General features: G+C 49.4%; 2 protein-coding genes across 2 annotated transcripts in view; one reads left to right on the top strand and one right to left on the bottom strand.

Annotated features, from left to right (window-relative positions):
• fmn2b (formin 2b) overlaps positions 1-9,745 on the top strand; it is a gene marked incomplete at both ends in the record, with an annotated part of 78,056 nt that extends 68,311 nt beyond the window's left edge. Inside the window, 2 exons of the mRNA XM_080541877.1 lie at positions 8,620-8,701; positions 9,719-9,745. Coding sequence (XP_080398003.1) covers positions 8,620-8,701; positions 9,719-9,745 — 109 coding nt within the window. The remainder of the gene's footprint in view (positions 1-8,619; positions 8,702-9,718) is intronic.
• Positions 9,746-11,892: 2,147 nt separating this feature from the next.
• On the bottom strand, positions 11,893-12,405 carry grem2b (gremlin 2, DAN family BMP antagonist b; the record flags this gene model as incomplete). The annotated part of the gene is made up of 1 exon (XM_080541534.1): positions 11,893-12,405. The coding sequence occupies one exon, from the start codon at positions 12,403-12,405 to the stop codon at positions 11,893-11,895; it is 513 nt and encodes a 170-aa protein (XP_080397660.1).
• Between the last annotated feature and the right edge of the window lie 10,095 nt (positions 12,406-22,500).

Genomic DNA, 22,500 nt, shown 5'->3' with positions numbered 1-22,500 from the left:
TATTTCACAGTATATTGCTTTGCTGTGCTGTGGTAGAGAAGGCAAGAGACCATCCAGTGTTCACACATTCAAGCCTCTCTTTTTAACTGTTGAATGAATGGTCTTTATTGTCATTGCTATAGTACAGGTACCAAACAACGAAATTTGGGAGTCTGTGAACGGATAGTTCCTATTATATAAATTCTCATCTAGATCTGTCTCACACTATGCTGTGTTGGGTCCTTGAATTTGAGGGAATTGAGTCTTGAAAGTCCTTGAAAGGTGCTTGAATGTGATGTTCCAGAAGGTGTGGGAGCCCTGGTTAACTTACTGGGTGCATTACTGTAAGCCTGAGAGAATGTGCTTGGTCTCTGTGTTGCTCAGGGACACCAGTCAGTCACTCTACCCCTCGTTCATCTATCAGAAACGAAACAACAACACACTCCGTGTAAAGTGTTCAGTGTGTTACCCTCTCAGTTATGGAAAGAGATGGAATGTTACACTTGAATGCGCCTACCCCCCCAGGGGTTCGGTGCTTTAGCACTTTAATGCTCGGCCAGGTTGCTTGAATGAGTGTTGTCAAACCGGGGGGGGTTGTTATGTGTATTTTTGGAGAGCTCTTGCTCTACATTCAGAGAACTGGCACTTGTCTTGTCTGGTCTATCGTAACGTGGCGGCAATACCTCAAATACGTATGCCACCCCCCCCTCCGCCCCACTCGACATTTGTTCGCAATAAAACTCTCGGAAAGGAGAATATGACAGGTCTGTATCACAACCCCACGCCCCCCCCCCCACCCTCCCTGGCAAGCTATCTGTCGGACCTGGCTGGGTGATGTAGCTCCCGGCGAGGTCAAACCTGTTACACCGTGTGGCCGGCCTGACTGAGTGATGGAGGAGTCCTTTGTTGTGGCAGGCCAGGCAGCCCGGCAGCATTCCTTCCATTCGTTCTCTCTCGGTGGGAGATGGATTTTCCCTCACGTATGTATGGCGAGCCCCTCCCCCTCCCCTCCCCGACCGACAGGTTCTGACGTGGTCCCGTGGTGGTCTTCTTACTTCTTACACCTTTCCCAGACATCAAAGCGGGCGGCGTGCCGGACCAGAGGTGTAAATCTGCGGCTAGTTGGTAGATCTGGCACTTATATAGCGCCTTTATCCAAAGCGCTTTACAACGGCCTCTCATTCACCCATTCACACACACATTCACACACCGATGGCGGTAAGCTACCATGCAAGGCGCCGGCCCGCTCACTGGGAGCAATTTGGGGTTCAGTGTCTTGCCCAAGGACACTTCGATACGTGGCCAGCCGGGGCTCGACTTGAACCGCCGATCTGCCAACCTTGCGATCATTAGACGGTGGCTCTACCTCCTGAGACACAGCCTCTACCTCCTGAGACACAGCCTCTACCTCCTGAGACACAGCCTCTACCTCCTGAGACACAGCCTCTACCTCCTGAGACACAGCCTCTACCTTCTGAGACACAGCCTCTACCTCCTGAGACACAGCCTCTACCTCCTGAGACACAGCCTCTACCTCCTGAGACACAGCCTCTACCTCCTGAGACACAGCCTCTACCTCCTGAGACACAGCCTCTACCTCCTGAGACACAGCCTCTACCTCCTGAGACACAGCCTCTACCTCCTGAGACACAGCCTCTACCTCCTGAGACACAGCCTCTACCTCCTGAGACACAGCCTCTACCTCCTGAGACACAGCCTCTACCTCCTGAGACACAGCCTCTACCTCCTGAGACACAGCCACCCTTGCATGGAATTGAAGTACATTTTAGGCGATGGGTGTTCCGATGTAAAGGTCTTTAGTGTTCCGAAGCTTTCAGGAAACTCGTCCCTGATTGGTTGAAACCTCGGCCACCACGCGTGCTTTCCAGTATCCGTGTAGAACAAGTATCGGGAGGGGGGGGGGGGGGGTCTTTCCCTAACCCTGTATTAGTATTCTGTCACTGTCGCTAAACTCGTCTTTTAAACACAAGTTTTTCCCATAACATGCCTCATGTGTTTAGTATTAGATTATATCTGCTCTGCCTCATTAAAATTCATTCAAGAAATTTGGGCAAAATCGCCACTGAACCAGATCAAGTCGTTCAACCCCGATAATGAAAAGAATACCCTGCTCCGTACGGCTAGCTTCCAGTGGTTTCGATGAGGTTTCCCGATAAACTTCCCAAAGTCAACAAGCAACCAATTAGGTCTTGCGTCGCCAAGCACAGATAAAGATAAGGCTGTTTGTTACATTATTCATTTGAGCCACCAAAGGACCCGTGCCTATCTGTCTGTCTACATCAGCCCGGGAAATGTACAGTTTTAGATCAGGTTTCTCCTCTGAACGTATACGGAACGTTCCGGAACGTTCTCACCCCCCACCCCCTCTCCTACCGCGGTGCCCCCCCTCTGTTAGAGACGGACCTTCTAGAGTCTTCCAGGGCACGGTTAACCTGCTGAGGGGGAGGGGGAGGGAAATGGGCTCTTAAGAAAACAGCGAGAGGCACATCATTTATCGTTCAGATTGCCATTTCACTATTTGTTAGTCAAGTCAACTGTATTTATATAGCACATTTACATACAGCAGCAGCTGAACCAAAGTGCTAAAAAGATGTAAAACAGGTAAAGTGCACATAGTAAGATATTAAATAAAATGCAACACAATACAATATATGATAACAATTAAAAGAAGAGAAGATAAAAGGACTTAAAACAATAAAAGCCAGGGACCTGACGATGGCTAAGTGGGGGGGAAACCAGTAAACAAAGAGGCCTCGATTGTTTCAGTTTTCCAGGCAATTTGAGGGGTACCTCCTCCCACCTCCCACCTCCGAATCCTCATTTGAATTGATAGCTACCCTAACCCTCTCTGCATCAACAGACATGAAGACATGGAAACACAGAAGAGAGAGTGCCTCGCCTCTCCCTCCTTTTGACACAAACCTCTTATGTAAAAGCTGGTATTTAACCGGAGACAGGGAGACAGGGATGGCAGGGCTCAGGAGTCTCCTCGCCTATTAATGAGGTGTAACCAGACCCACGCCGACACAACCGACGACTCCGCCAAGGTTAGCGCCTCGGCCGTACAGAAGAGGCTTTCTGTGAGAGAGACGGTTGACAGTCCACCCTCTCTCTCCTCTCTCTCCGACACCACTAAGTGATTCTCTCCTGAATAGCCCCCCATACCCCCCCCCCCACTATCAGATGGACACGTTCTCACAGCCCAGACACTGCAGGAGTGTTGCCTTTCCTGCTCCTCCATTAGCCCCCCCCCCCTCTCAATCACAGCATCAGCAGCCCTGTGTTTACCTTTCCTCTCCAACGGCACCTGAAAGGCCGCTGAAAGAATTTCTACCCTAGCGCGTCGCTTGCCGTTAATTTGTCACGTTGTCTGGGCGAATCTCTGCTGGAAGGGAGGGGGGGGGTGTAAAGGTGTCTCGTTGCAGAGTCCTGCTCTGAGCCAGCAGACACAGGGTCTGTCTGACACACACACACACACGCATTTAGAAAACGTTGTGAATGTGAAGTGGCTGGCAAGTGACCTTCTCTTCACACTGGCTTGAGTGATTTTGAGAAGTGTTTTAGCCTTCTAAGCCAAAGTGAAGTGGCTGTTGAAGTGGAGGTTGTCCTCCAACCCAACGCCTCAGGAACTTCTTCAAATAACCTCCCAATCAGAACGACCACAGCTCACCTTCCCCCTTATTATAATATTCATAATAATAACTTTTATTTGTATAGCGCTTTTCCTGCAAACGTTGCAGCTCAAAGTGCTCCAATCATTATATAATCATCATTTAATTATTTAGTCATTTAAAGGCAATATTAAAAAGATGGGTTTTTTGTCTTGACTTGAACATACAGTATGTGCTGAGGTTGCATCCCTAATGTAAACTGGCAGTGAGACACAATCTGGGTGCATAAAATGAGAATGCAGCCTCACCAAATCTCTTCTTTTGTACAGAGAAAACCAGCGTCAGAAGACCTGAGAGCTCTATCCTCTTAGTACGGCTCTTTAGACCTGGAGGACGTTTCTTATCAGAGAAGAACGAGATGTTATTTCAGTGTCCTTAATTCTAGTTTCTAGTCACGGTCCTCACATTTCCTCAAAACAAAAGATGCCGTTATTACATCATTCGTTAACACGTACGACCCCACTTAACCAGGCGTGATTAAGTCAAATCATTAAGACAAAACTAAAACATCCTCCAGTTGACATTCGAGAACGACGTGGTGTGTTCTTTCTTCTCACTTTCATCTCGTCATTTGACCAATTAAAAGATCTACCAATTATCTTTTAATTACCGGTGGTAGATTTTGTTCTTTTCTTTTTTGTTGTTCAAGAAGCAGAAGACACGATTAAAGGAATGATCCCACCTGTCCTTGACGTCTCTTTATACCTCGAGGAGGAGATGGTTCCTGTGGCCTCCAGGACCCCTCCTTCCCGCCCCCCCCTGTCTGTGACTGCTCATGCTGAACCCGGGTCCAGCGGAGGGACCCCCCCTCCCCTCCCCCCCCTCCCTCCCCTCCCCCCCCTCCCTCCCCCCCCCCCCTCCCTGGTAATTGTCAGGATCCTGAGACTCCCGCTTCCTTAATCATTAGCCGGGAGAAAGTTCTGGAACGAGGAGCGTGACCCTGTGGAGAAGAAACAGGCCATATTTGGATCTCCAAGGGAGCACACACACACACACACACACACACACACACACACACACACACACACCTCCAGGCTCTCCTACTGTGCCCGGGCTACATGAGCTCTCTGACCATCTGAACATGAGAAGCTTCTAGAAGATTCTATTAGAGGACAGGGCAGGAGTCTCATTGTGTAGTAGTCAAGTTTGTTTTTTTCTTGAAAAACTCTTTAAAAACATTGAACTCTAAATTGTTACTGCATGGTGTTTAAAACGCTCTCTCTCGCTCTCTCTCGCTCTCTCTCGCTCTCTCTCGCTCTCTCTCGCTCTCTCTCTCTCTCTCGCTCTCTCTCGCTCTCTCGCTCTCTCTCTCTCTCGCTCTCTCTCTCTCTCACGACTGCAGTCGTGTCTCCAGCTTGGCGAGGCTTTTATGGAGGTCTCATAACTCTCTCCGGCATAAACACTTCAGGCCGTGGCACGGCTGGGAGAGAGCGCACTTACAGACCAGATTCATCTTCCTCCAAATGATGCTTCTCTCTTTCTGTTTGCCCCAAATATATATATATATCCATCTCAAGTTTGCTTAATGTGCCTCTAATGTAAGGTGAGACTTTTCTATTTCCCCCAAAGGACAGATTAAATCTGTGTTTTTATATCGGATAGCTTTTTACAATGGTAGAAAGTCTAATTTAGTTATTTTCGTCATCTTTTTGCCCTGTGATCGCACCTCCAGGTATCTTACAGTGAAATAGAGAACCGTTTCCCAAACCTCTGGAAGACTTTGGTAATGAATATAAGGTCTTAAACTCTATCTTAACTATAACTAACTATATTAAACTGCATCTATTAAACTAACTATATTAAACTATCTATTAAACTCTATCTTATTATATAACTATATCTTAAATATACAGTCTTAAAATGATTATTATTATTATATTACTATATGATTGTTATCATCCTGCCTCTTGGAATATAGTCTTGGACAAATTTATAGAAAAAAAGTTGTTGAATACCTTTCCTTTAATCACAACAAAACAAAACAACAAAAACACTGACAGTGTTCACATGCAGTGCACAGCCCCGAACCTTCAGACAAACACAACCACAAGCACACACACACACACACACGCACACGGCCCTTATCAGGGGGGTTTTACAGGGAGACCGCACGACTACTTTCCTCTGGCGTCAAAGCCAGCCCCTCATAAAGCACCGATGTGTCAGTAACTTGGGACAATTACAGCCTCCCGTAGCCTCACACATTTCCAATTATGGTCCTGGAGAAAATATGTGGCTTCTTTTGATGGTTTGGAGGTCAAGGAAATTAGAGATGAAATGTACAGCATATCCCCCCCCCCCCTCCTCCTCCTCTCCCCTCTCCTCCTCCTCCTCTCACCCCCCCTCCTCCTCCTCTCCCCTCTCCTCCTCCTCCTCTCACCCCTCGTTTAGTAGAAGAAGGTGTCTAAGCGGAGTGTCGGCTCGTAAATAGATCCGCCTTGGAGGACCGCAGTCATCCGCCTCCAGTGGCTTCCTGCAGGGCTCTGGGTCGGCGGCGGTTAAGAGCGTGTCAGGTTTAAGGACTTTCCGACCGCTGAGGTTAAGCTAAACTGTTGCAACACGGAGATACGTCGAGACCGGTTAAAGTTAAAGAGACTCGAGTCTCTCGCTCTAGTCTCCGTCTAGCTTTCTCTCTCTCTGCTTCCTTACGTCTCTTTCTTTCCCCCGCTCTCCTTCATTGTCTCTTCCTCCCTCCTCTTCCTCGTTCTCACCTCGTTCTGTCCGTCTCCTCTCTCGCCTGCCTGCACACAGGAAGAGCTGGTCTGTAGTCAGGCTTCCTTCTGCCGTGGGGTTGACAGTCAACAAAGGCCGTCAGAGTGGCCTGGGGTGGTCCGGTGGTCTAGCACCGCGGTCTACAGTGCACTCATATGCCCATGTCGGCATGGGTTAGAATCCAGCCCATGCCCTGCTGACATGCCCTCTCTCTCTCCCTTCTTCTCCTTACTTTCCTGTCTGTCTTCACTAAAATCGGACCAATAAAATAAAAAATATGAGTGGGACTGCCCAAAAAAGAACAAAGGCATCAGAGCCTGAGACTGGAGCGTCTGCTAGACTCCACCAGTCTCCAACGGACAGCCGTCCGGCCTGCTCAACCCCATTTAAACCCTAGAGATATAGAAGTCATAGAATGACCATTTAACATTTAACCCTCCGATTGACTGTCTCCTGCCCCTGAGCTTTGGCCTGGGGAACCCCTATTCATCTGTTCATGAAAGTGGAACTATTGGAGTTTGAACCGTTTTGATCTTATCCGATTACGACCCGTATCGTTACACAGCAGCACTGGGCCGCAAGGGTCCTGACCAGGAGTCACTACGTATCCGTGTGGGTGTGGGTGTGGGTGTGGGGAGGGGGGGGGTGTGGGTGTGTGAGAGGGACAGCGTGATGGTTGTAACACACAGCTCTCTCGCTCCCTCATTCTGTCATTCTTTCGCGTGCTTCCTCTCTCGCTCCCTCTCTCGCTCCCTCATTCTGTCTCCCTCTCTCCCTCCCTCCCTCCCACTCTCCCTCTCTCTCCCCCCCTCGCTCTCTCCCACTCTCCCACTCTCTCTCTCCCTCTCTCCCGCTTTCTCCCTCTCACTCGCTCTCTCCCACTCTCTCTCTCCCTCTCTCCCGCTTTCTCCCTCTCTCTCTCCCTCTCACTCGCTCTCTCCCACTCTCTCTCTCTCCCTCTCCCTCTACTTGTTTATTCCCCAGCAGGCCCGTGTGTGAGGATCAGTAGGTTGGCCCAGCATGGCCAGGGGGTTTAAGGGTGATTACGGTCGCTTGTGACCCAGGCACGGATGCGCCGTGCCGGTGTCCCTCAGGTCCTTACCCCAGGCCGGAGCCCTGGTCTGGGGGATCCAATATTCAGGAGGGGTGGGGGGTGGGAGGCAAAGGAGCTGGTACCATAGTGGCATTAGACGGGGGGGTGGGTGGGGAGGCTGAGCTGGTACCAGAATGGCATTAGACGGAGGGTGGGTGGGTGGGGGGGTGGGAGGCAAAGGAGCTGGTACCAGCATGGCATTAGGGGGGGGGGGGGGCATTAGACAGGGGGATTAGTGTTGTTTTGGGAGGGTGGCAGGGCACCTTTTGGTACCATGGCTCGGGGGGGGGTCAGGGTCTATACCAGCACAGCCCCCACCTACCAGGGCTGCGGGGGCACCTGGTTGCATCATCACCCCGAGCGTGGCTCTTTTAGACTGTGTTGAATGAACACAAAGGTCTGTTTAGAGAAGGTCTTCCACCCTCTCTCTCTCTCTCTCTCTCTCTGTGTGATGCAACAGGGCCATAGGAGTCAACTCCTGTATGGGGCAGGAACTTTGACAGAGTTCCCACGGGTTCTCGAAATCCTTGAAAGTTTGTGAATTTGAGAAAAAGAAATCAAGGTCTTAAAAGTTTTGGAAAATAGACATGGGTCATTGAAAGTGCTTGAATTCCCCTCTCACTCTCTCTTTCTCTCTCTTTTTAATTGTTGTCTGTGAGCGGATAGTTCCTATTATATACATTCTCATCTAGTTCTGTCTCAAACTGCCGTGTTGGGCCCTTGAATTTGAGGGACTTGAGTCTTGAAAGTCCTTGAAAGGTGCTTGAATGTGATGTTTCAGAAGGTGTGGGAACCCTGTCTGTTTAGAGTAGGTCTTCTACCCCCTCTCTGTCTCTCTCTCTCTCTCTCTTTGTCTCTCTCTCTCTCTCTGTCTCTCTCTCTGTCTCTCTCTCTCTGTCTCTCTCTCTGTGTCTCTCTCTCTCTCTGTCTCTCTCTCTCTGTCTCCCTCTCCTCTCTCTCCCCTCTCTCCTCTCTCTCTCTCTTTGTCTCTCTCTCTCTCCCCTCTCTCTCTCTCTCTCTCTCTCTCTCTCTCTCTCTCTGTGTGATGCAACAGGGCCTCCTGTATGGGGCAGGAACTTTGACCTCTGTGCTTCATTGTGGAGTCTAACAGTGACATTTGTTGTTGTTTTGTTTGCGACCCAGGTTAAAGACGGCCGAAGAGCGTTTCAAACAGGCCAAGGAGAAGGCCAGCTACAGTGTCAAACCCAAACACGCCTCTGGGATCGTAAGTAGCGTTTCCTTCACGCATCCGTTCCTCATCTTTATCATGTCACACTAAGTGTGGTCTGGAGATGTACATTTGTTTACTTTAGATTTGTTATATTCAATAAGTAGCTCTTTAAAATAAAAATAAAATGGTGTTCTAATGATTCCTTACTAAACACAACCAGTGCATTATTTGGGGGTAATCGGTATTTATCTATTTCATTGAATTAGATAAATACCGATTACTCCCAAAAAGAATGCACTGGTTGTGTTTAGTAAGGAATCATTAGAACACCACATTTTATTTTTATTTTAAAGAGCTACTTATTGAATACAACAAATTGATAGTCATATGTCAACCCGCGGTCCAATGTGGAGAGCATTACAGATTGAGGGTCGCTTCACTCTATCGCCTACACTCCCCAAGACTAAATGCTCCCAGTTCACTTCTCTCTCATGTCACACTAAGTTAAAGCCCCTGGGCATCAGCTGGGGAGCTGACATGTCTTCTAGGAGGTAACGTTGCTTATTAGCGGCGTTTTTGTTTTTTTACTTTAAGTACATGACTCGAGTTTCATGTTATGCTTACATCTGTGACCTACTGCGTCCTTACGGCCCCAGTAGGTCTCAGGTCCTCTGACCAGGGTTTGTTGGTTATCCCCCGTGCCAGACTGAAGACCCAGGGTGATGGAGCATTCCAAACCGTGGCTCCCAGGCTTTGGAAATGTCTCTGCCCTTGGATCTTAGATCAGCTGGCTCGGTCGAGAGACTGTCTTGTATAGATAGGCTTTTGGATAGCCCCAAAGGCCTGTCTTTCTGTGTCCTGTTGATGTTGTTGTTCACCTGTTGTCTGTTACTTGTTCTCATTTTCACGTGTTTGCCTGTTTTAACCTGCTGTGGCTTTCGCTCTTTTATTATGTTTTATTATGTTTCTTCTTTGTTATGTTCTCTCTATATGTAAAGCACTTTGTGACCCTTGGTCTGGGATAGGTGCTGTACAAATACATGTTACTTACTTACTTATGTGTCTTCACAGAAAGCCAAGCTGGGCATGAAGATATGAGCCACGTTCTGCTGTACGTCGGTGCGTTTCTCCTGAGGCCATTTGCCAGAAGAAGAAAGTGGCAGTTGGAAGTTGGACTTCGCAGTTCCTGTGGATGAGAGCGCTTCGGCTTTAACCAGAACCTTCTGAACGGAGTTCTCACTCCAGCAGCCTCCCCCCTCCCCCCCCCCCCCCCCCCCTCACTAGCCTGCTCTGCAGACCAACAGCCTTCTGGTCTTTTCTCTGCCGGCCACATCATCCACATCCAACCAGTCAAGATTGTCATTGTCACCACACACACACCAGGACTCCTCCTGATCGGACAAACGGACAATGAAACAGACTGAAGGACTTCATTCACATGTTCACAAGTCACGCCCTGCATTTGGGACGCACCTACCTAATAAGGTTATACACATGTAGTGCATACGCAAAACACGCTGGAGAAAGTCTGTTTCTTTTTTTTTGTTGGGTCGTTTCAGGGAAGTCAGTCAGATGGTCTTGGAATCCCTCTTTAACGAGCATTTTTAAATGAGAAGCAGGGATGGGAGGAAAAAAAATCAAGTCAACAAATGTATCATATGTTTAAATCAACTTAACCCTGAACACAGATGTCCAACTGTAAAGCTGAACTTACATGACATGACAGCAGAGAAGAGATCTCTCTATGTCCGTCCATAGTGGCGAGCCCGCTAAAGGCATTTCTCGACGACATCACAGCTCCATGTTTCGACAATTGCCACATTATTCAGTCTCGTTAGAGGCTGGCATGCTTTCCACATCTAAAAATAAAATAATATGTATGATTTTATCTATGTACCGGTAATAAAGATGTTAATAAATTCTTAAACATATTAATTTCTCTTATCATTTTTAGTGTCAGTCCCCCCCGCATGTTGGGCGTTGGGCCCAGAGTGTCAGGCCCTCAGTCCTCCAGAGTAGGAGTGTACCTGGATCACAGGGCAGGTAGTCTGTCCTTCTGAAGTTGTTTCCAGGTTTCCACCTCATGTGCAATAAGTGTCTGTCAACTGGATATTTTGGTTTGGAAGCAGTGTAATTTATGTAAAATAAAAGGATAAACAAATTTACTTGGTTTCATGTGCTGGTATCATTTGAAGACTTGGTTCATTTGAAGACCTGTTGTCGTTCATCAAAACATTTTATTGTTTTAGATATAACATCTCAACTCATAACCGTCCAACTTTGACAAATGCAGTCAACATTCCTGAAAAATGGAAATACAAACCAAACAAAAACAAACAGAATTCCACGTGGGGATAGATTAAGTATATAATTTATTAATTTCTCTAGATATATACATTTTCTTGTAATGTACCATTGTTGTTTGATATAATCTCTATAATGCTCACGCTAGTTATAATGGTGGTGTGTTTTTTTGTACAGGACGATATAGTGCCGTTGTGGATCCGTAGGAAGGAATCTGCAGGTGGCCAGAACACCTGGGGTGTGTCCCTATCGTGCCAAAGGCGCGTCTACCCTTGTATCCGTTAATATGAAGGGATCTGGTAGAGGAGTTCCCCCGTGCTTTCACCTAACAAGTCATAAGGGAGGGAAGACTAGGAAATGAACCTTATAAAACCATCGGGACAAAGCTTGTCTTCTCTGCCTCCTCCCCCAACTTCACTTTGTATAACCGACCCTCTTCCAGCACCCAGTCCCTAGCAAAGGCTGGGAGGTGGTGTGTTCTTATCGACCGTGGTCTCCATGGTGACCATGTGTAGACGTTGCTATGGCACCGGGACGAGCCAAGAGTTGACCGACAGAGTTCATACTGACTGGGTTTATACAGCGGTTGATACAGAAATGTCCATGTGTCTCATAGGGGGAAGGGTGGGGGGGGGGGGGGGGGGGGGGCGCAACGTGAACCACCCTCCTCCGCAGGCTTTCTTCCTCTCGTTGTGATCGCTTTAGTACAGTGCTTTAAAAACAGCAAAACAGCAGGCTCTCAGTCTCTTCAGCTTTCCCCTTCGACCTTCGACCCCTTCCGTGTCGTCAACAAGAAAAACGCACCCTCGTCATATCACTCATAGTCTTACAAAAAAACCGTGTCTCTTTTTTGAAAGGCGTAAAGTGTTCGTCAGTTCGTCACGAAGGGGATTGTTGTTTCCGAGAAAGACAAGAGAAGGGGAGCGTGCCATCTCTCGCCATCACTGTTTGCCAGAGTCACTGACGCTGACCGATATGCAGCGGCACTGCTTGACCCTCTGGATCTTGCGGTGCCGGAACGGCGGCTGCAAGTCGGGGCAGTCCAGCTCCACGGTCAGCGTGGTGAACTTCTGCGGCCGGCAGAAGGCGCACGACTGGAAGGACTCCTGCTCCTTCTTGATGTGCCGCGGGATGTAGAAGCTGTTGCACTGGCCGTAGCAGAAGCGGTTGATGACTGTGCGGCTCAGGCAGCCCTCCTCGCTCACCGTCTGCCGGAGGGGCTGCGTCTTGCACCAGTCGCTCTTCAGGTACTTCCTCTCGGTGACGACCAGCGCTTCCTGGCTGGAGGCCAGGACTTCCTGCTTGCGGGTGCGCCGGTCGGACGTGTTGCCGTTGCTGCTGCTGGCTTTGAAGGGCGACGGGATGGAGCCCTGCGGCCGGTTCTTCCTGGATTCCCCCCCCACGGCGCACAGGACTCCCGCCAGCAGGACCGACAGCACAAACTTCCAGTACATCCTAGAAGAGAGGAACAGAGGAAGATCGACACGTTAGACGACAGTTGTTCGTCTCTCAACCTCTTAGGGTTAACAGTTCGTGAGCTTTATAAGAATTATAAGGTTCTATCTCCGTGTAGGGCAGTTCAGAGATATTGAGCGTCAAAGTTTTTACATTCCATTATGTTTTATGAGATGGAACCTTTGTATTTTATGAATTACTAACTAAAAAATGTCAACCTTTTAAAAATAACACCACACAGGCATTAATAAACACCTAATGGATCAGACTATGTAAAAAAACTCAATTTTGACAAAAGGGTTAGGGTTTCTGTGTCTGTTAACCTTTTAGTTAGGCTAACCCTTGCACTGCATGCCTTGCGCTATGCGTGGACAAAAATCACTTCAAGTTGAGGCCTGGGGTGGTCCAGTGCACACATATTATGCCCATGTCGGCATGGGTTTGAATCCGGCCCATGCTCTGCTGACATGCCCTCTCTCTCTCTCCCTTCTCCTTACTTTCCTGTCTGTCTTCACTGTATCTGTCCAATAAAATGACAAAGATGAGTGGGACTGCCCCACTCACAAAAAAAATCACTTCAAGTACTTGGGGGGGGAAGGGGGCATAAGACATCATCTGAACTTGATTAATCACACAAATGCATCAGTTCCTGTTCCTACACTCAACTCTCAATGTAAACATGCTGTGTGGTTACCAGGGGAACCAGGGGAGGCTGGTGGAGGCAGAAATCAGAGGATGGGCTCATCGTAATGCATGTAATGGAATGAAGGATGCTATCAAACATGCATTACAACCTAGCCTGTCCTTTGATTTCTACCTCCACCAGCCTCCCCTGGTGTTCTACCTCCCCTGGTGTTCTACCTCCCCCAGCCTCCCCTGGTGTTCTACCTCCCCCAGCCTCCCCTGGTGTTCTACCTCCCCCAGCCTCCCCTGGTGTTCTACCTCCCCCAGCCTCCCCTGGTGTTCTACCTCCCCCAGCCTCCCCCTGGTGTTCTACCTCCTCCAGCCTCCCCTGGTGTTCTACCTTCCCCAGCCTCCCCTGGTGTTCTACCTCCCCCAGCCTCCCCTGGTGTTCTACCTCCCCCAGCCTCCCCAGGTGTTCTACCTCCACCAGCCTCCCCTGGTGTTCTACCTCCCCCAGCCTCCCCTGGTGTTCTACCTCCCCCAGCCTCCCGCCTCCACCAGCCTTCCCTGGTGTTCTACCTCCACCAGCCTCCCCTGGTGTTCTACCTCCCCTAGCCTCCCCTGGTGTTCTACCTCCACCAGCCTCCCCTAGTGTTCTACCTCCCCCAGACTCCCCTGGTGTTCTACCTCCACCAGCCTCCCCTGGTGTTCTACCTCCACCAGCCTCCCTTGGTGTTCTGCCTCCCCTGGTGTTCTACCTCCGCCAGCCTCCCCTGGTGTTCTACCTCCGCCAGCCTCCCCTGGTGTTCTACCTCCCCCAGCCTCCCCTGGTGTTCTACCTCCCCCAGCCTCCCCTGGTGTTCTACCTCCACCAGCCTCCCCTGGTGTTCTGCCTCCCCCAGCCTCCCCTGGTGTTCTCCCTCCCCCAGCCTGCCCTGGTGTTCTACCTCCGCCAGCCTCCCCTGGTGTTCTACCTCCGCCAGCCTCCCCTGGTGTTCTACCTCCGCCAGCCTCCCCTGGTGTTCTACCTCCCCCAGCCTCCCCTGGTGTTCTACCTCCCCCAGCCTCCCCTGGTGTTCTACCTCCACCAGCCTCCCCTGGTGTTCTACCTCCCCCAGCCTCCCCTGGTGTTCTCCCTCTCCCAGCCTGCCCTGCTCAGATCGGTCCAGGGGTGTAATCCTGCCTCGGGGGCTAGTTGTCATTAAGCGGGTCATTAAGGAGAGAGCTGAGAGTATCAGCTTAGGCTGCATTAAAGAACAAGGAAAGTCTTCCCAGGCCAGCCAGTGACTCTATGGAGCTCTGCACTGCCCCACCTCTGTCTCTTTCTCTCTGTCTCTCTCTCTCTGTCTCTGTCCCTGTCTCAGTCCGTTTGAACATAGACAGAGCTGAGTAGCTAAGAGAGGATCACCCAAGTACTAACAATTTGTGACAGGTCAAATGTTGATAGACTATAGTACCTAGTCTTAGATAGGGAATGGGGAATGGACAGTAGCTAATATTTGTCTAATGACTTATTTTATCTGCAACAGACTACAATCAGACCAAGATATTTGAACGATGAGTGGTTTCACATTGAGAGGTTTTAGCATCAATACTTCCAACATTAACATTTCCATTTTATTACGTTTTTTGGATCTGGATGTTGGCAATACATAATTTATTTGATCCATGCACATCCATTATTAGTGCTTGTTCATCCTAGAGGAAATGGCCACTTGGTATAATCTGTCTGCCTAACTGCTCTTCTCGACAGGCATCATTAAGAGACAGCCTGCCATGTTCCAATCCTCAAGACGATTACTCTGTAGTCTCTGTAGTCTCTAGTCAGTTTGAGAGCTTTTTAAAGAGCAGACGCAATTATATTGATAGATGTCTGAGGTACTTGAAGCCTTGGAGTGATACACCAAATCTGAACAACCACACATTTATTGCTTTAGGTCTTTGAAGACTAAATTGACTGATTAAGAGCCATAACTGCTGTTTGCTATCTTGTCTGTTTAGAAGTCGTTAAAATGAACATCGTCGTTAATTAGGGTGATGTGTAATAGGGAAGATGTGGGCTCCAGTATTGTGCTAAGTGTGGTCGAGGCCTGCTATAGATACTGTAGTATATGAACATATTTAGCCGAACCACATGACCACAATCTAGTTTCCTTAGAGTCGGCTAATATAAGTGCCCTAGCTGTGCATTGTGGGTGGCTCCATGTATCTATAAGCTGCCTGTCAAACCTACTGTTGAGAAACCTCTCCTCAGACATTCAGCTTTCCCTTTTTACCCCCTTCCTTTCCCTCCTTCTCTTCTTTTCCCTCTCCTTCCTCACCCTTTCTCTCCCTCCCCCTCCTACCCCTCCTCACCACCCTTTCTCTCCCTCTCCTCATCACCCTTTCTCTTCTCTCCCCCTCACCCACTAGCTGTTCCCTTTCCCCTCTCCCTCCCCCTCACCCCTCCTCCTTCCCACCCCCTCTCCCTCTCTCCCCCTCACCCCCTCTCCCTTCCCCTCCTCCTCCCCAAACCCCCTCTCCCCTCTTCCTCTCTCCCCCTCACCCCCTCTCCCCTCCTCCTCCCCAAACCCCCTCTCTCCCTCTTCCTCTCTCTCCCCCTCCATGATTGCAGAAATGGGTGGGCTCCTTGGGGTCAACCAAGCCTCAGAGCTTTCCTCCACTTTCACATAGTTTCCAACAGGACAGGAAGAGGCAGATTAAGGTTCATTTGTCCCTTTGTCTTGCTCAGCGAGACCGATGGATCCACGGCTAAAAATGAATGGTTGGTTCAGGCCGGAGCGGAGGGAAGGAGCTGTCCGTCAGTCAGGCTGACATCTTTGTAGCAGATGTGGTGGAGACAGAGATGGATATTAGTCTGGCTAGTAGCTTTGAAAATCCCTATTCCTGGAGATCAAATGCCGTTACTTTTCCTGTTGAACTCTTGAGACTGTTTAGTTAGCTAGTTAGTCGGTTAATTACGGTTAAACACTGTTATGGATACTGTAATTACACTTCTTAGTCACAGGTAAGCATTACGATACCATTACTCCACTTCATATAGCTCATAAGTCTGGAAAGTAAGCATGGTATGAATCAATGAGTCAATGCAAGTACTATAAATCATTCTCGAAAATCATGCGATCCCAAACTGTCACTTGGACTCAGTCCATTTCTGCCAGGCCAGTTTGCTCCGTTGGACGTGAACTAAACTGAAATGTCCCCTGCGCTCCCCCGAAACTCTGTCAGTTTGTCCCAACGATGATAAATAGGACTCAGAGATGCTGCCTCCGTTTGTCACGGCCATCTAAACGCCGCTAAGTATGATATGCTAGCCTGTAAGTCAGCTGAACTCATAAATCACACTCCAAAACAAACTGTGGTTTTCTGAATAATGATGGTTATATGAGGAGCGCTCGGTGGAAAAACAAGTCTAAACCACTCTCGCTTTCACCCAGACGCCCCTGTCTGTGTCGGCGGAGCCCCAGGGGGTTGTGGGGCAGCGTTTAGCAGCCCTCGGAGACCAGCAGGAAAGGAGGGTATGTCTACAGAGGACAGAAGGGCTGAAGAAGTCCTGCCAAAATACAGAATCCTCAAAGCAATACGAATTCCCCCCCCAAAAAACACAGTTTTTCCTTTCCTCAATACAAAAGGTTACTGTATGTTATGGTTGCACTCTAAGAATGTTTTCTCGACTCTAAACCCCCTAACCCTAAACTCAATAAATCTTAGTTGAAAGAAAGTCAAAGTCAAGTCGTGGAAAATCCATGGTGTCTGGAGAGAGAGAACCTCGGCTCAGACCTTGTCACCATGCCGACCGTGTCACCGTGACGACCATGTCACACCAATACACTGGTGTGTATTCTGCTGGACCTCTGGACCTTCTCCCTAGAGGTGAAGTGACCTCCACTTTTCCTCAAATCGATCAGCTGTGACAGTGGACGACCCCTGGACTCACCCTTCCCTCCGCCTGGTACTGACCCCTCCTCTAGAGAACAGAACCATCTAGAACAGAACCATCTATCTCTAATAGAGAGAGATTGTCACTCACGACTTAGGCCAATGTTCCCTCGTAGACGTTATATCCTACAGGGAAAACTCAACCGTACTGGAACGGCTCAGATACAGTTGGGGGAAATAAGTATTCGACACATCAACAATGTTTTAATTCAACTGGTTTCCATATATGGTTATTCACACGAAGTTTAGACCAGACAAGGTTAGGGTTAGTCAATAAAAATACACAACTAAAGAAATTGTAACATTCCAATCCGTAAAAATGCTAAGTGCAATAAAGTGGAATGACACAGGAAAAAAAAGTATTGAACGCAAGAAAAAGCACTTAAACCAGCTTATGCCACTAATGAGTGAACTATGAACTGCTCCCACATGTGCTAATTAGAATCAGCTGGGTTAGTTAGTGCATGTTGGTGGGTAAGTACTTCCACTCTTTGAAAAAGGTTTTCCCACCTCAGAATGCAAGTAAACCATTAGGGTACAAACAAAACAAATCAAATCGGATGGGTAGAGGCAAAGAGCTCTCCCGAGACCTTTGCAACAAGATTGTTGAGCAGCATAGTACTGGCACTGGTTATCGACAGATTTCTCAACTCCTAAATGTTCAGATGAGCATCGTCGGGTCCATTATCTGCAAGTGGAAGGAACATCACTCGACCATCAACCAGCCACGCACAGGAGCTCCTCACAAGAGTTCTGACCGGGCAGTCAGAAAGTTAGTCAGAAGAGTAGCCCAAGAGCCAAGGACCATCTACCAGGAAATTCTTGAGAAGACTCTGTTGCCATCCATGAGGATGATGAGAATGAGATGTGGCTGGATCTCCCAGCAGGACAACAATAAAAACATACTGCAAAGGAGACTCTCAATTGGTTCAAGAGGAAGAAAATAAAAGTGTTGGACTGGCCAGACTTAAATCCAATAGAAAAATTGTAGAAGGAACTTAAGGTCAAGATTCTCTAGCGGCCCCCCCAGAATCTTCAAGATGTCTACCGTGTCTGTGTTGAAGAACGGGCCAAAGTACCACCTGATCACTGTGAGAGATCAGTTTGTTGTACGAATGTTGCAATTTCTTTAGTTATGTCGTTTTATTGAGTTAATACCAATGTCGGGTCTACATTTCATGCGTAACAGTTGCAATGGAAATACACTACATGTACAGCCCAAAGGATGAGGACACCCGAACATCACATCCATATGTGCTTTTGTTGAACGTCTTATTCCAAAACTATGGGCATTAATATGCCTTTTCTGCGAGAACAGCCTCCACTCTTCTGGGAAGTCTTTGGAACATGATTGCAAGCATTTGCTCCCATCCAGCCACAACAACATTACTGAGGTCCGATGACGTTGGGCGAGAAGGACTGGCTCGCAGTCGGCATTCCAATTCATCCCAAAGGTGTTGGATGGGGTTGAGGTCAGGGATCTGTGCAGACCAGTCAAGTTTTTCCACACCAAACTCGGCAAACTCAGTGTCATTATGGACCTCACTAGGGCATGGGAGCATTGTTGTGCTGAAACAAGAAAGGGCCTTCCCCGAACTGGCCTTCCCACAAAGTTGGGAGCAGACAATTCTCTAAGAATCACATTGTTGTTTTCGCAAGATTTCCCCTTGACTCGGTCTAAGGGGCCTAAGCCCAAACCACAGAAAACAGCTTGAGACCATTATTGTGTCCTCATACTTTTGGCTACGTAGTAGTAGTAGTATGTGGAGTTACAGAATTGTTGATGTGTTGAATACTTATTTACCCCACAGTTTGCTCCTCCAGGTCCCCAATACCAGGCTCCGCACCATGGGGGACCGAGCCTTCCTAGCCAGCTAAGGGCAGTACAGAGCCTGTGGAACAGCCTTCCTAGCCAGCTAAGGGAACAGCCTTCCTAGCCAGCTAAGGGAACAGCCTTCCTAGTCAGCTAAAAGAACAGCCTTCCTAGCCAGCTAAGGGAACAGCCTTCCTAGCCAGCTAAGGGAACAGCCTTCCTAGCCAGCTAAGGGAACAGCCTTCCCAGCCAGCTAAGAGAACAGCCTTCCTAGCCAGCTAAGGGAACAGCCTTCTAGCCAGCTAAGAGAACAGCCTTCCTAGTCAGCTAAGAGAACAGCCTTCCTAGCCAGCTAAGGGAACAGCCTTCTAGCCATCTAAGAGAACAGCCTTCCTAGCCAGCTAAGGGAACAGCCTTCTAGCCAGCTAAGGGAACAGCCTTCCTGCCAGCTAAGGGAACAGCCTTCCTAGCCAGCTAAGGGAACAGCCTTCCTAGCCAGCTAAGGGCAGTACAGAGCCTGGACTCTTTTAAGACAGGCCTAAAAACCTGTTGACTGTTGAACCTGTGTTCATTAATTTATTTTGTGTTTTTTACTGTTTTTAACTTAAAATTATTTTTAACTTTTAAATTGTTTTTAGACTATTTTGGGGGGTTTTCTTTATTTTTCACTCTGTAGCACTCTGAGATTCTTTTGAATGAAAAGTGCAATTAAAAAATGCATTATTATTACTATTATTATTACTGTATGTTCCATTCACATTGTCATTTCCAGCACTGATACAGCAGTGTTGGTGGGTACGTAACCTGGCCAGCCCAGTGCAGCTGAGAAGCTGAGCCCCGGGTCGGTTTGGCTCTGTCACATGAGAGAACATGACCATGTGACAGCAGCTGGTGGAAGGGGGAACAAGTCGGCAACCAATCCAAATGTTCTGACTTTTATTCTGAAAAATAAATAAAAGAAATAAATGTCAACGTTGAAATCAACGACACACTCGCTAGTCAAGCCAAAATATTGCAGTGCAATGGACTCAGTGAGTAATCCCCACTACTACCTAGTTAACTATAACACTACTTTACATTGCAAGCAATCAGAAATTTGCCAACTCCCGCCATTGTAAGTCATTGAATGTCATTCAGTCACGGTCGGTCAGTCAGTCACTGTCAGTGAAGCGTTGTTTGTTTGTCCGAGTTTTCAAAGGGGGCGTGGCTTAGCGATAGGTCCTGTCAGTAGACATCATGAAGAACAAAATGTGAATTAGTGTTGAATTTCAAAAGGCTGTGCATCATCAGAGTGGCGATAATGACAATGCTCTCCATGATGTCCCTTAGCCAAGGCTTAGCAGAGTACTTCCAAAGTCGTATGTTTGCGTCAACGATTAACCAAACAAAAGCATGACCTGAATTCTGCTCATGTGTTTGCATGTGTGAAGCATACACACACCACACACACCAGAATGGACCCAATCTAGTAATCACACTTACAGTTTGGTCTTTAATCTGCCTCTCGTGCCCCTGTGGCTGTTTGGCTATGAAAACAACATTTTGAGGCGCTTAAAGAGAGCATGCTAAATGTGGCTAGGCCCACAGCGCCTGGGGCTGTTTGGACATGGGGCAGCCCCCCCCACCCCCCACCCCAACCATGCTCTTCATAATTACCTCCAGCTGAGAGATAGCCCTAATGTGAACCCCCGCCCCCTTCTCTCTCAGAGGGTAGTCTGTGCTACCCCCCCCCCCACACACACACACACACACACACACACACACACGATGTGGTCTGAAACAAATTACATGGCCCGCGGGTCGCCGTTGGTTTCGGGGTGGGAGGTGGGGGGGGGTCTGGGTAGCTGGGTGGTGAAGGAGTGTAGGGTAGGGGGGTTGGGGGGGGGGGGCGTACTGACTGGGCGATGGTTTCATGCAGTTGGTTGGTTTGTGCATCTTGTCAATTAGATCCAATCACCATGCAGACTCTGTGTGATCGGAACACAGCTTTGGCTTGGGCCCCCCCTGCCGCCCTCCTACCCACCCCCACCCCCACCCAGGCCTGACCAGCCCCAGCGTAGGGAGGGAGGGAGGGAGGGGTCACCACACAGCCTTTCTCCTGCCCAAGGTGCCTCCTCTGTCTGGGCTGGGGGGGGCTGGACTTCCAGGTTATCTCCCTGGGTAAACCAGCCAGCAGCACGGAAAGGCAAACACTACTGCCTCCCACACACACACACACACACACACACACACACACACACACACACACACACATACTCACACATACACACACACACACACTCACACACACACACACACACACACACACCTATTGCCTGCAGGACAAGGTCAGGCAGGGGGTAAACAGGGGGCTCAGCTATCGCTATCGAGCACCAAATCACCGTGCAGAATCTTTTACAACACATCTCCTCTCAGCCTCTCAGCCCTAATGCTCCAGAGAGGAGCCAGGCAGCCTGAGACTCCTGGAGCCATGGGAACAGGTACAGGAGAGTTACGTTGGGATGGTCGCCAAGGGGTCGAAGGGTTCGACCCTCTTCCAGTTTAGACCACAGTTAGACCACAGGCAGGGAGGTGCTGGGCAGGGGGGAGGCAGGGGGGAGGTAGAGGGTGTGGAATAGGTACATTATCACACTGAGACAAACACTCTTCCTCCCCCTCCCAGTCTCTCTCTCCTCCTCCCTCTCCTCCTTCTAGTCTCCCTCTCCCAGCCTCTCCTCCTCCCTCTCCCCCTCCCAGCCTCCCTCTCTTCCTCCCTCTCCTCCAGCCTCTCTACCCCCCCCAGCCCCCCCGCCAGCCTCCCTCTCCTCTAGCCTCTCTCTCCTCCTCCCTCTCCCCCTCCCAGCCTCCCTCTCTTCCTCCCTTTCCTCCAGCCTCTCTACCCCCCCCAGCCCCCCCGCCAGCCTCCCTCTCCTCCAGCCTCTGCCCCTCCTAACCTCCCTCTCCTCCAGCCTCTACCTCTCCCAGCCTCTCTCTCCACCTCCCTCTCCCCCTCCTAGTCTCTCTCTCCTCCAGCCTCCCCCTCCCAGTCTCCCTCTCTTCCTCCCTCTCCTCCAGCCTCTCTCCCCTCCTCCCTCTCCCCCTCCAAGCCTCCCTCTCTCTCTCCTCCACCCTCTCTCTCTCTTCCAGCCTCTCTCTCTCCTCCAGCCTCTCCTCCTCCGGCCTCCCTCTCCTCCAGCCTCTCTCTCCCCCAGCCTCCCCCCCCCCCCCCCCAGCCTCTCCCCCCCCCACCCCGCTGAGCCAGGTCCTGGGCCTGTTGCCAGGGAGGCTCAGGCGTGGATCTGCCGGAGTTAGCCCCCTGTCTGCCATGAAAGCCCCCAGCAGACACCCAGTCCAGCGGAGGAGGAACTCACACAATCAAACGTCAACAGGGGAACACAGACAGAACACACAAAGACCCACAAAAAAAAGGACTTTACACAGTGTTACACAAACCCCTCCCTCCCTCCCTCGCCTCTCTAAAGCAGGGTTACACAACAAGCCCCCATCTCCAACGGTTAGGATCTGGCATCTTTGGGGCTTGTTGAAGGGGACCTGGCAGGGACTGTAATGCGTAACACACAGTAAACTGAATTTTCATACATTTGAATACGTTTTGTAAGAAATATTATTGTACTGTTGTGTTCCCACAAGCCAGGCAGGATAAGAGAGATGAGAGAGATGACAGCGATGTTGAAACGTTGGTTCACTACTGAGTGTGAACGGTTTTGAACGGTTTTGA

Source organism: Nansenia antarctica (assembly GCF_963989245.1).
Source record: "Nansenia antarctica genome assembly, chromosome: 11".
In the NCBI taxonomy this organism is placed as follows: Eukaryota; Metazoa; Chordata; class Actinopteri; order Argentiniformes; family Microstomatidae; genus Nansenia; species Nansenia antarctica.
Note: the sequence above shows the minus strand (reverse complement) of the source record. Positions and strands in the feature narration are given on the sequence as shown.